Here is a 12,853-nt window from a genome sequence, read left to right as displayed (position 1 = left end):
TTTACTAAAAACGTGTAAAAGCTGGAGTAATTTTTATACTTTCTCAGATATTTTTAAAAACTAAAAAAATCCAAAATTTGTTAATCGTCTTTTTTGACCCTTTCTTTTTAACATTATTAGCAATTTTTGTCTCATTTTTCGAAATTTTTGTGGTCTCTTTTGGACGCGTCTTTATCCGCTTTTTTATAGCCTTTCTTTCGCTTTTTTGTTGCCCTTATTTTGTTGTTTTTTATTTCTTTTTTGAATCCTTTTTGTAGCATATTTCTTATTTTTTTGAAGCATTTTTTTTGTATCATTTATTGTTGCCGTTTTTAGTCGTACTTTTTTCCGCCTTTTTTTGCACTTTTTAGTGCCACTTTGTTCGTCGGCTCTTAATTTTAGTCCTTTTTGTGTTCACATTTTTGTTGCCTTTCTTTTAAAGTTATTTTTAATTCCCATTTTTTAAGACTTTTTTGTCGTCTTTTGTTTTAGTATTTTACTAACTTTTCTTCCTTTCATAACTCCTTAATAACTGGTAAAAATGAAAAAAAAAATCCAAAAATTTACTAAAAACGTGTAAAAGCTGGTTCTTTTCGAAAACAAAAATAGATTACTAACCTGGAGTAATTTTTATGATATTTGATACTCAGATATTTAAAAAAATGAGAAAACCCAAAATTTATTAGTCGTCTTTTTTTGATCTTTTTTCAACATTCTTGTTAGCGCTTCTTTTGTAGTAATCTTTGTTGTCTTTTTTTGGAAATTTTTATGGCTTTTTTGGATGCGCTTTTCTCCGCTTTTTATAACATTTCTTTCGCTCTTTTGTCGACCTTCTTTTGTTGACTTTTTTCATCTTTTATGCCCTTTTTTGTATATTTTTTTTAGCATTTTCATTACTTTTTTTCGTATTCCTGTACTATTTTCCGCAATTTTTGCGATGTTTTTTGTCGTTTTTTTTTTGTCAAATTTTTGTGGGCTTTTTTCGACGTATTTTTCCCACTATTTTTTGGAAATTTAAAAAAAAATAATTAATCATAATAAATCATTTAAATAAAATAATTTTTTTCGAAAAAAAAAAACAGATTACTAATCTGGAGTAATTTTTGTGATACCTCCTCAAATATTTTAGAAAAATGATAAAATCCAATATTGTTTATTGTAGAAGTTAATATTATAAGAGGTTTTTATTCATATGGAGAATGGACAATTTAAAATGATTCTCGCTGCGGTTCCCAAATAATTTAGGAAAATGAGAAAATAGTTTCCAAAAATTTTCCAAGAAATGTACAATCTATTCTATTTGAATGGAGAATGCTCGTATTAGCAATGAAGAAACATTTATTTTTACAAATATTTTTCAAAAAGATTTAATAAAAATAATTTTTTTGTTTTCGTAAACTTTGAACCTCGTAAATTAAAATTAAAAAAATTAAGGAAAAAACATTAAAAAACTTGATCAAAAGCAGCGATGAATATCTTTGATAGAATTTTCGTCTGACTTGACCTGACCTGACCTGAATTTAAATGTTTTAGTTTAAAATTAAACACGAAATCAATAAAGTTTTAAAATGCGACAGTAACGATGAAAGATAAACCTTCAAAAAGCCATGACTGCTTTTGATGTTTTTTTTTTGTATTGCTTTCTCCGTATAAATATTTGTATAATCAAGAAAAATAAAAAAATATGTTCAAAAAATAAAAAAAAAAAACTGTAGATTACTAATTAGAATTACTAACATTGACAACCTACTAAAAGAACTAGATGGCCAAGGCATCTAGAATAGAATGAATGAAGAAAGTTCATGAAGAACCCATAGAACCATGAAAAGAAAAAAAAACCTATACATTCCGTGTACAATTATTATCCATAGTGACCTCTCATAAATAATTTCACTATTAAGGTAGATACAAAAAGGTCTAAGGTTTAATGTACACAATCCAATGATGGGAAGAATTCAAGCTAACATCATCGTCTAGAGTACACTTTTTTTGTGACGCAAAATTCTCTTTGTTTGTTAAATTTGTTAGCCTGGACGTTAAAATTGAAGAGAAAGTCGTTTACTGGTGAACATCACCAAAATATTTTTGAAGACTTTGGGTAGTTTTTTACAATCGTATGATTAGTACTTTTATAAAGCAAAAACGCTTGGTGACACCAATCTTTATTCTTCACATAATAACTGACATTAAGAAAATGTGTTCCTGATTTCTAGCTCCTTCTTAACATTAATTGTCTGAAACCTTTGCACAAAGACCGTTCAATTAGCATTTAAAAAATATTTAAAAGCACCGCATAATCTATGGCTCTTTTATAACATAAATTAGTCAAAGGAATTATATAAATTACAATAAAAGTTTAACATTTGAACCTTGTGCGATTCTTCACCGGACCCACCAGCTTCCTCTTTTTTACGACTTTTGAATATTTTTCGTTAATCGCCTCTACGCTACACATAATTTGAAATTTCGCAAGAATGAACCTTTGACCATTCTTCACAAGAATCTAACAATCAAATCACTCTTCATTGAAGAAAGTAATTCGGCTTTTCTCCGGCCTATTATGCAACTTCGTTAGAACCTCTTAATTTGCCTCAAGTTGAATAAACTTTACTTGGTTCATCGTTCCCCATAAACTCATGACGCAACTCAACAATAAGTGACATTTAAGAAGTGTAAGTGCAGATGCGCCTACAATGCAATTTCTTCAATGCACAACATTTAGCAACAAATCTAAGTGGGTTGAGTGTCATCAAATCAAACAAAGCGACTTAACTCGATTCATCTATTCGCAAGATACAAAAAGTGCTCTTAAATACAGGTGCAAGAAGAAACTAAATAATTTACAAAAATTCGCAAGTAAACTATTTGCGGGCAGTCTTGGTTTGGGGCCGGAACCCGTTCTCATCGGCTACGAACGTCACCGTGTGAGTCTTTCCGTCGGGTCCCACGTAGCTGTACTCCCCCTGGACGCTGATGGCCTCGTTGTCAGTCCCCGGGTTCCTCAATTCCCCGACTTCGTTCCTCGAGATGGGGTCGCTGGTCTCGTAGCTACAAAAAAATTTTTCAAAAAAGGTAAAAATTTTTCAAAAATTCGTGGTACCTGAATCTGTATCCATCGACGCCGATGTTTTCGTTCTCGAACTTCAGGATCTGGGCGTCGCGGCCCTGCTGGGGGGCGGCGGCCGCCACCGCCACCAAGACGAAGAACACGGCGACCTGAAACACAGAATTAGCGAAACGTGGCTTCATCTCTCAGTACTAACCACCTTCATGATTGGCAGCTGCTGGACTAATATGGGCACCGAGAGGCTTTGATTTATACTATATATAAAAACCTCCTGAAAAAACCCCACTATTATCGGAGGAGAATCATCCTTCACATTTCACCTTTCGGAATTATTAATTTCTAAAGATTCGCTGCGTTTTTGTGCAACTGCGAAATTGTTGGCGATGCGCAAGGTATCGCTGGGATTCAGACGTCAGTTCAAGCCGTGTTATGTCATGCGATTTTTCTGGGACGTGGTGAATGAAGCAAGTGATAAGGACGGCATTGTTGGCGGTGAAGAGGTCGGAGATGAGGTGTTTTATTGGGGATTAATTAATGGGCTTGCGTAATTTAGGCGATGGGTGTGATTGATTATTTTTTGGGTTGGAGAGACGAAATGGTAAATGGTGGATTTGGAGCTCGATGAGCTGATTAAGATAGATTGCGGACTTGCGGAGGTCTTTTTGGGTTTGTTGTTGACGTGTCTCATTTTATTGGCGTTGCGGCGATTAAGCAAGTGACGAATTTATTACCATTTTAAATAAATTAACAACTTGTTTATGGTGGTTTTTCAAAGTTCGGGTTCGTGTGAGTGTTCATAAATGTTCTTTGTAAGGTATATAAAAGCAAAAGCACATAAAACTTTTTTAAGAAATTTATAAGTCAATCAGTACTTAACAGGTGCGCAAGGAATATATCCAGTTTGAAAAAATTATTAAATTTGATTCAAAATATATAGTAATTGGGCGTATCTTGCAAATTTATATATATTTCAAAGGACGATTCTGGAAAAACGGTTGCAGGTATCAAAAAACCGAAGCCGGATTTGAGTTCTAGAGCTCGAAATCTACAAGAAAATGTATTTAGTTGAGTTTCGAAAATGTCAAAATTTATGCGAAATTTGAAGACCATTAAAAATTTCAATTTTAAAAAAGTTGTCTAAAAATTTTGAAAAAATTCAAGGACGTAGATCTCGACACGCTGATTCCAAAAATATAGTATGTTGATGCTTACGAATCAACCTTTTCCGAAAAATCGCTGCAAAATGCGAATTTTTGAAAATTTCAAAAATTTCGAAATTTCAACGGTCGATTCTGGAAAAACGGTTGCAGGAATTAAAAAACCGAAGCCGGATTTGAGTTCTAGAGCTCGAAATCTACAAGAAAATGTATTTAGTTGAGTTTCGAAAATGTCAAAATTTTTGGGAAATTTGAAGAAGTGGGGACCATTGAAAAATTTCAGTTTTAAAAAAGTTGTCTAAAAATTTTGAAAACATTCAAGGACGTAGATATCGACACGCTGATTCCAAAAATATAGTATGTTGATGCTCACGAATCAACATTTTCCGAAAAATCGCTGCAAAATGCGAATTTTTGAAAATTTCAAAAATTTCGAAATTTCAACGATCGATTTTGGAAAAACGGTTGCAGGTATCAAAACACCGAAGCCGGATTTGAGTTATTGAGCTCGAAATCTACAAGGAAATGTATTTAGTTGAGTTTCAAAAATGTCAAAATTTTTGCGAAATTTGAAGAAGGGGGGGGGACCATTAAAAAATTTCAATTTTAAAAAAGTTGTCTAAAAATTATGAAAAATTCAAGGACGTAGATCTCGACACGCTGATTCCAAAAATATAGCATATTGATGATCACGAAGCAACATTTTCGCAAAAATCACTGGGAAATGCAAATTTTTGAAAATTTCAAAAATTTCGAAATTTTAACAGTCGATTCTGGAAAAGCGGTTGCAGGTATCAAAAAACCCAAGCCGGATTTGAGTTCAAGAGCTCGAAATCAACAAAAAAATATATTTAGTAAAATTTCGAAAATTTTTTTGAAAATTGGTCGAAACTAGGGCGGATTTTGCATATTTTTGAATGTTTCAAAGCACGATTCTGGAAAAACCATTATAGTTATCGAAGAAATGAAAGCGGATATGACTTCTGTGGCCCGAAATCTAGAAGAAAATGAACTTACTCAAATTTCGAAAATTTTTTTGAAAATTGGTCGAAAATTGGGATCTTTTGCTTATTTTTGAATGTTTCAAAGGACGATTCTGGGAAAACCGTTGGAGTCATCGAAGAAATGAAAACGGATATGGTTTTTGCGGCCGGAAATCTACAAGAAAATGTATTTAGTGAAATTTCGAATATTTTGGTGAAAATTGGTCGAAAATTAGAGATATTTTGGATATTTTTGAATGTTTCAAAGGACGATTCTGGAAAAACCATTAGAGTTATAGATGAAATGAAAGCGGGTATGACTTGTGCGGCCCGAAACCTAGAAGAAAATGTATTTAGTGAAATTTCGAAAATTTTGTTGAAAATTGGTCGAAACTTGTTCGGATTTTGCATATTTTTGAATATTTCAAAGGACGATTCTGGAAAAACCATTGGAGTTATCGAAGAAATGAAAGTGGATATGATTTCTGCGGCCCGAAATATCCGAGAAAATATATTTAGTGAAATTTCGAAAATTTTGTTGAAAACTGGTCGAAAATTGGGCGGATTTTGCATATTTTTGAATGTTTCAAAGGACGATTCTGGAAAAACCATTTGAGTTATCGAAGAAATGAAAGCGCATATGATTTCTGCGGCCCAAAATCTACAAGAAAATGTATTTAGTGAAATTTCGAAAATTTTGTTGAAAATTGGTCGAAATTTGGGGTATTGTGCATATTTTTGAATTCAAAGAACGATTTTGGAAGAACCATTGGAGTTATCGAAGAAATGAAAGCGGATATGACTTCTACGTCCCGAAACCTACAAGAAATTGTATATAGTGAAATTTCGAAAATTTTGTTGAAAATTGGGGTATTTTGCATATTTTTGAATGTTTCAAAAGACGATTCTGAAAAAACCATCGGAGTTATCGAAGAAATGAAAGCGGATATGACTTCTGCGTTCCTAAATCTACACGAAAATGAACTTACTCAAATTTCGAAAATTTTTTTGAAAATTGGTCGAAAATTGGGATCTTTTGCTTATTTTTGAATGTTTCAAAGGACGATTCTGGGAAAACCGTTGGAGTCATCGAAGAAATGAAAACGGATATGGTTTTTGCGGCCGGAAATCTACAAGAAAATGTATTTAATAAAATTTCGAAAATTGTGGTGAAAATTGGTGGAAAATTGGGCGGATTTTGCATATTTTTATATATTTCAAAGGACGATTCTGGAAAAACCATTGGAGTTATCGAAGAAATGAAAGCGGACATGACTTCTGCGGCCCAAAATCTACAAGAAAATGTATTTAGTGAAATTTCGAAAATTTTATTGAAAATTGGTCGAAATTTGGGGTATTGTGCATATTTTTGAATGTTTCAAAGAACGATTCTGGAAGAACCATTGGAGTTATCGAAGAAATGAAAGCGGAATTGACTTCTACGTCCCGAAATCTACATGAAAATGTATATAGTGAAATTTCGAAAATTTTGTTGAAAATTGGGGTCTTTTGTTAATTTTTGAATGTTTCAAAGGACGATTCTGGAAAAACCATTGGAGCTATCGAAGAAATGAAAGCGGATATGACCTCTGGGGCCCGAAATCTACAAGAAAATGTATTTAGTGAAATTTCGAAAATTTTGTTGAAAATTGGTTGAAAATTGGGCGGATTTTGCTTATTTTTGAATGTTTCAAACGACGATTCTTGAAAAACCGTTAAAGTTATCAAAGAAATGACAGCGGATATGACTTCTGCGGCCCGAAATCTACAAGAAAATGTATTTAGTAAAATTTCGAAAATTTTGTTGAAAATTGATCGAAATGTGGAGTATTTTGCTTATTTTTGAATGTTTCAGAGGACGATTCTGGAAAAACCGTTGGAGTTATCGAAGAAATAAAAGCGTATATGACTTCGACGAGCCCAAATCTACAAGAAAATGAATTTAGTCAAATTTCGAAAATTTTGTTGAAGATCGGCCGAAAATTGGGCGGATTTTGTATATTTTTATATATTTCAAACGACGATTCTGGAAGAACTATTGGAGTTATCGAAGAAATGAAAGCGGATGTGACCTCTGCGGTCCGAAATCTACAAGAAAATATATTTAGTAAAATTTCGAAAATTTTGTTGAAAATTTGTGGAAAATTGTGTTATTTTGCATATTTTTGAAAGTTTCAAAGGACGATTCTGTCAGAACAATTTGAGTTATCGAAGGAATGAAAGTGGATATGACTTCTACGGCCCGAAATCTACAAGAAAATGTATTTAGTAAAATTTCGAAGATTTTATTAAAAATTTGTCGAAATTTGGGGTATTTTGCTTATTTTTTAATGTTTCAAAGGACGATTCTGGAAGAACCATTGGAGTTATCGAAGAAATGAAAGCGGATATGACCTCTACGGCCCGAAATATACGAGAAAATATATTTAGTGAAATTTCGAAAATTTTGTTGAAAATTGGTCGAAAATTGGGCGGATTTTGAATATTTTTTAATGTTTCAAAGGACGACTCAGGAAAAACCATTTGAGTTATCGAAGAAATGAAAGCGGGTATGACTTCTGCGGTCGTAAATCCACAAGAAAATAAATTTAGTCAAATTTCGAAAATTTTGTTGAAGATCGGCCGAAAATTGGGCGGATTTTGTATATTTTTATATATTTCAAACGACGATTCTGGAAGAACTATTGGAGTTATCGAAGAAATGAAAGCGGATGTGACCTCTGCAGTCCGAAATCTACAAGAAAATATATTTAGTAATAATTCGAAAATTTTGTTGAAAATTGGTGGAAAATTGTGTTATTTTGCATATTTTTGAAAGTTTCAAAGGACGATTCTGTAAGAACCATTTGAGTTATCGAAGGAATGAAAGCGGATATGACTTCTACGGCCCGAAATCTACAAGAAAATGTATTTAGTGAAATTTCGAAAATTTTGTTGAAAATTGGTCGAAAATTGGGTTATTTGGCATATTTTTGAATGTTTCAAAGGTCGATTCTAGTAAACCATTGGAGTTATGGACGAAATGTAAGCGGATATGACTTCTGCGTCCCTAACTCTACAAGAAAATGTATTTATTGAAATTTCGAAAATTTTGATAAAAATTGGTCGAAATTTTGCGGATTTTGCATATTTTTATACATTTCAAAAGTCGATTCTGGAAGAACCATTTGAGTTATTGAAAAGGTGAGAGCGGATATGACTTCTGCGGTCCGAAATCAACAAGAAAATATACTTAGTGAAATTTCAAAAATTTTGGTGAAAATTGGGGTATTTTGTTTATTTTTGAATGTTTCAAAGGACGATTCTGGAAAAACCATTGGAGTTATCGAAGAAATGAAAGCGGATATGACTTCTGCGGTCCGAAATCTACAAGAAAATGTATTTAGTCAAATTTGGAAAATCTTGTTGAAAATTGGTCGAAAATTGGGCGGATTTTGCATATTTTTAAATATTTCAAAAGACGATTCTGAAAGAACCATTGGAGTTATCGAAGAAATGAAAGTGGATATGTCTTCTGCGGTCCTAAATCTTTAAGAAAATGTATTTAGTAAAATTTCGAAAATTATGTTGAAAATTGGGGTATTTTGCTTATTTTTGAATGTTTCAAAGGACGATTCTAGAAAAACCATTGGAGTTCTCGAAGAAATGGAAGCGGTAGCAACTTCTGCGGCTCGGAAAAATGTACTTGGTGAAATTTAGAAAATTTCGTTAAAAATTGGTGGGATTTTGCATTTTGTACTTTTCAAATTATCCCGAATTACGCTGTCATCAAAAAGTTCTCCTAAATATTCTGAATGAAAAATCTGTAGTGAGTAGAAGAAACGTAGCCAGCCTAATATTTCTTCACAAAATACTTAATGGTTCAACTAATAGTGATGAATTACTTAGTCAAATAAAAATAGTTTGCAAAAAATTCGAAAAAAAAATAAATAAAAAAATCCAAAAAATACCAATAAATTCCCAAAATTTCCAAACAATTCCAAAAAATCTACAAAATTCCAATACATTCCATAAAACGTAATAATAATTTTCAAACGAAAACTAGTTTATACGTGAATCCTCTTCAAACTCTATTAAAAAAAAAACAATTTTTTCTAGATTAAAATTCCAAAGACACTTTTGTAGTATCTCTCAAATAATGGATCTGTAATCATGTTTGTAACATCTCCGAAAAATATAAAAATAATTTCCAAAAACGTTCCAAAAAGTAAACATTTCTTAAAAATAAGATAGATAGATATATTGAAGCATGCTATGCTGCATGTTTGATGACGTCATCGACTTTTTGGAGGCGACGAACAAATATAGTCCAATTAACTATTGACAAAGTGTAAATTGCTTTGTAAACTTAACAGTAGTTTAAAATTACTCTCTTAAAACCCCCAAAAAACAGACAAACAGACGGAAGCAGGTTTTATTTTCTCATTTTTTAAATTTCGATGACAAAGTTGCTAACTTGTTGGAATTGACGTCAACCATCCAATTAACTACGTATCCAAAACCACAACACCAACCATATATACCCAACTTCCCATCCCCCCACTCCGAACCCATCTCCTTTTCGCCACGCTGTCACCGTAACCTTTGCCACCGGTTTGGTGCCAATGAGGAAATTCCTGACACAATTCAAGATCCGTGAAGAACACCCTCTATTCATAACCCGGCCACTTAATTATTCGATTGGTACACGCAAAGTTCAAGGACGAACCAGCGATGGCACAACCATCAACCCAAGTAGGTTATGAGAAACAATACCAAATAAATAACCAATACGTATATTTATAAAGCAATTTTTACAAATTGTTGAATGTCAACAGTACTTAAATATCATTGTGATGGTATTGCTGTACAAAACTTAACAGTACTGAAAATCAGGGCCGTATTACTGGGGTATGTGGGCGCCTTGTGGCTGGAAACCGTTCTCGTCAGCGATGTATTGCACAGTGTAGGTGACACCATCGGGGCCCACGAAGCTGAATTGTCCACGGACGGCGATGCTTTCGTCCTCACGGCCTTCGTTCTTCACCTCGCCTTGCTCATCAGAGGAAATGCCGTTACTGGTTTCGTAACTGAAAAAGACATCTTCAGTGACAAAATTGGGGATTTGAGGCCAGTTTTCGTCACAATTGTGGCTACTAGGTGGGCTAAGTACTGGATAATTAGCTACTGTTTGTTTTTATAACAACTATTCATTAATCCTCTTAAATTATCAATAATTTAGGTTCGGATTTTGAAAAATTTTGGAAAATGTTTAAAGAATACGAAATTCGGTGACATTTTAAAACAAACAAAATTGTTCTATGCATTAATCATCTGTGAAGGATAACCTACGTTTTAAAATTATATTGTTATTATAACTAATATACAACAATTTAGGTTCGGATTTTGAAAAATTTTGGAAAATAGTTGAAAAATACGAATTGTAGTGACATATTAAAACAAACAAAATTGCGCACACTACGATCTATCGAAGTAGGCTTGAATTTGCCGCCTTGTCGAAACAGGAACCGTAATTACCGTGTCAAAGTGTACAGTAGAATTAAAAATCGGTGAATTTCGCGGTAGCTCGCAATTATTGACGTTTTTGGCGCTAAAAAATCGAAACCTAACCTATATTTGTATCCTCCGACGCCGATGTTATCCGTATCCGCCCGAACGATCTGAGCGTCCGCATCGCGGTTCTGCGGCCTGGCTAAGGCTACGGCCAAAAGGGCGGCGACGACAACGATCTGAAAGAACAATGACGATTAACACTGTAGCGGCGGCTTAACTCTGCGACTAACCACTTTCATGTTTGATGAAGACTGAGACTAATTTAGGGATGGCTAGCGCTCGATTTATATAGTTTCGAAAAACTTGCGAAAATCTCCCCCCTTCAGGTGGCATCCTTCACATTATTTTTACCAAACCATCCCATAATTTGAAATGGCCAGTTCACCTTTACGGACTAGTTTCAAAAGATTCATGGCGTTTTTATGCAACGACGGAGGCTCATCCGGAGGTTCGTCGTTGGATTCGGCCCGGCGAAGACGAGTTTTGTTCTCACGACGAGTGACTCGCGAAGAATTTCTTCGGATGCTAGGAGTAATGGATGAATAATTAGCGAACGCTGGCATTCGCAAGTACTCGGAGTGTGCTCTTGGTGACCTTTTGTGTTGTTTGTCAATTGCGAGGGAGAAGAGTTTTGACGATTGAGATGTTGCGGATCACCTTGAGCGGCGCGAGGATTATCCGAATTTGGCGGTTAATTATTTTAATTGGTTTAAGTCGGGTTAATTAAGCTGTGTTGGCGAGAGGATTGGAGGATGTCCGTGTTTTGATTGCATTTTTGCGGACTTAATTACGAGCGTGGTACAAATTTTTTGACGGGTCGTAAAATAACTCGGGTGTTTCTTAATAGTTGCAACAAGTACGAAACGGTGTTTATTATTTTATTAATAATGTTTAGGAGCTAGAATTCATAAAAGTAATATCGAAATAGTTTCCTGAGTGGACCAATATTTTGTAATCGTAAATTTTGCTAATAAACAATTTTTTTTAGAACCCACGCTGACATTTTGTGAATCCCGACAGTTGCTGAAATGTCACAGTTTTCGCCCTAGGGCTAAAATAGTTTTGCCTCACGGTTGTTGTTTCTGTTGCTCTCGCTGCTGCTCTTCCTGCTACTACAACAGAAGCGTAACCGTGCCTCTGTTGTAGCTGTACCATTGTTGTTTTTGCTCTTGATTTTAATCTTATTGTATTTAGTTATAATGTTTTAGAAACATAAATCGTATTTCTCAGAATATAGCAAAATTTCCAAAACTTTAGTTTTTTTTTCCAAAATTATTTTGTATAAAGAAAGTTCGATTAATTTCAAGCAGTAAATTAATGGAATATAGTGAAACCCGGAAAAAAAACTTTGACGGCCTACGACTTCTATATTTCAATTTTATTAAACAATACAACAAATTTTTCTAATACTCTATAACATTTTAACACGATTTACCTTAGGTGGCAAAAGTTTGAGTTGACGTCATCTAATTTTTGGAAGGGAATAACAGATAAATTTTAAATAACGATTTAGTATTGTTACGATAATCTTAAAACGTTTGCAAGATTTGTTACGAATTTAAATTTTTCTAAAAATCCAGAACTTCACGGTGAAAAATAAAGACGAATTACGATGACATTAAAATGTTTGCAAGATTTCAAAATAGTCAGGTCAGATCAACTCAGTTCAGGACAGGTCACGTCAGGGCAGGTCAAGTTTAGGTTAAGTCACATTACGGCAGATCAAGTCAAAACAAATTTTTTAAATTTCTTTCCAAAAATCTAGAGGTTCAAGGTAAAAAATAAAAATAAATCAATAAACAAGAATTCCCGGAGCATATAAGTTTATGAGATTTCAACATAATTTACTCAGTAAAATTTTGAGAAAACGTAATCTAATTTTTGAAAGGAGAAATATATTTTTTCAAGATTTGAAAGACATTTTCGATTTTTTTTAATTTCCTTCTAAAAATATAAGGGTTCAAGACAAAACTAAAAACGAATTAATAAACAACAAACACAGACTATATTGTTTTATAAAATTTCAACACGATCTGCTTGGTATAATTTTGAGATGACGTCAACTAATTTTTGGAATCATTTTTTGTAAAAGTTAATCATCAATACTTGCTAAG

The 12,853-nt window shown here is 33.4% G+C and overlaps 2 protein-coding genes across 2 annotated transcripts; both read right to left on the bottom strand.

Moving 5' to 3' along the window:
- Window positions 1-2,747: 2,747 nt before the first annotated feature.
- LOC135133652 (endocuticle structural glycoprotein SgAbd-5-like) lies at window positions 2,748-3,326 on the bottom strand. The gene is made up of 3 exons (XM_064062109.1): window positions 3,246-3,326; window positions 3,080-3,195; window positions 2,748-3,027 (listed from the first exon to the last, which is right to left on the bottom strand). Exons 1-3 carry the CDS (start codon window positions 3,249-3,251, stop codon window positions 2,841-2,843), a joined length of 309 nt encoding a protein of 102 aa, XP_063918179.1. The 5' UTR covers window positions 3,252-3,326; the 3' UTR covers window positions 2,748-2,840.
- A 6,619-nt stretch (window positions 3,327-9,945) lies between these two features.
- On the bottom strand, window positions 9,946-11,073 carry LOC135133601 (flexible cuticle protein 12-like). Its single transcript, XM_064062052.1, has 3 exons — window positions 10,970-11,073; window positions 10,797-10,915; window positions 9,946-10,255 (listed from the first exon to the last, which is right to left on the bottom strand). Exons 1-3 carry the CDS (start codon window positions 10,976-10,978, stop codon window positions 10,069-10,071), a joined length of 315 nt encoding a protein of 104 aa, XP_063918122.1. The 5' UTR covers window positions 10,979-11,073; the 3' UTR covers window positions 9,946-10,068.
- Between the last annotated feature and the right edge of the window lie 1,780 nt (window positions 11,074-12,853).

The sequence above is a fragment of the Zophobas morio genome, unplaced genomic scaffold (assembly GCF_036711695.1).
Source record: "Zophobas morio isolate AGI-343-1 ecotype UQ-CSIRO unplaced genomic scaffold, CSIRO_AGI_Zmor_V1 ptg000022l, whole genome shotgun sequence".
Lineage (NCBI taxonomy): Eukaryota > Metazoa > Arthropoda > Insecta > Coleoptera > Tenebrionidae > Zophobas > Zophobas morio.
This window is presented reverse-complemented; position numbering and strand designations above follow the sequence as displayed.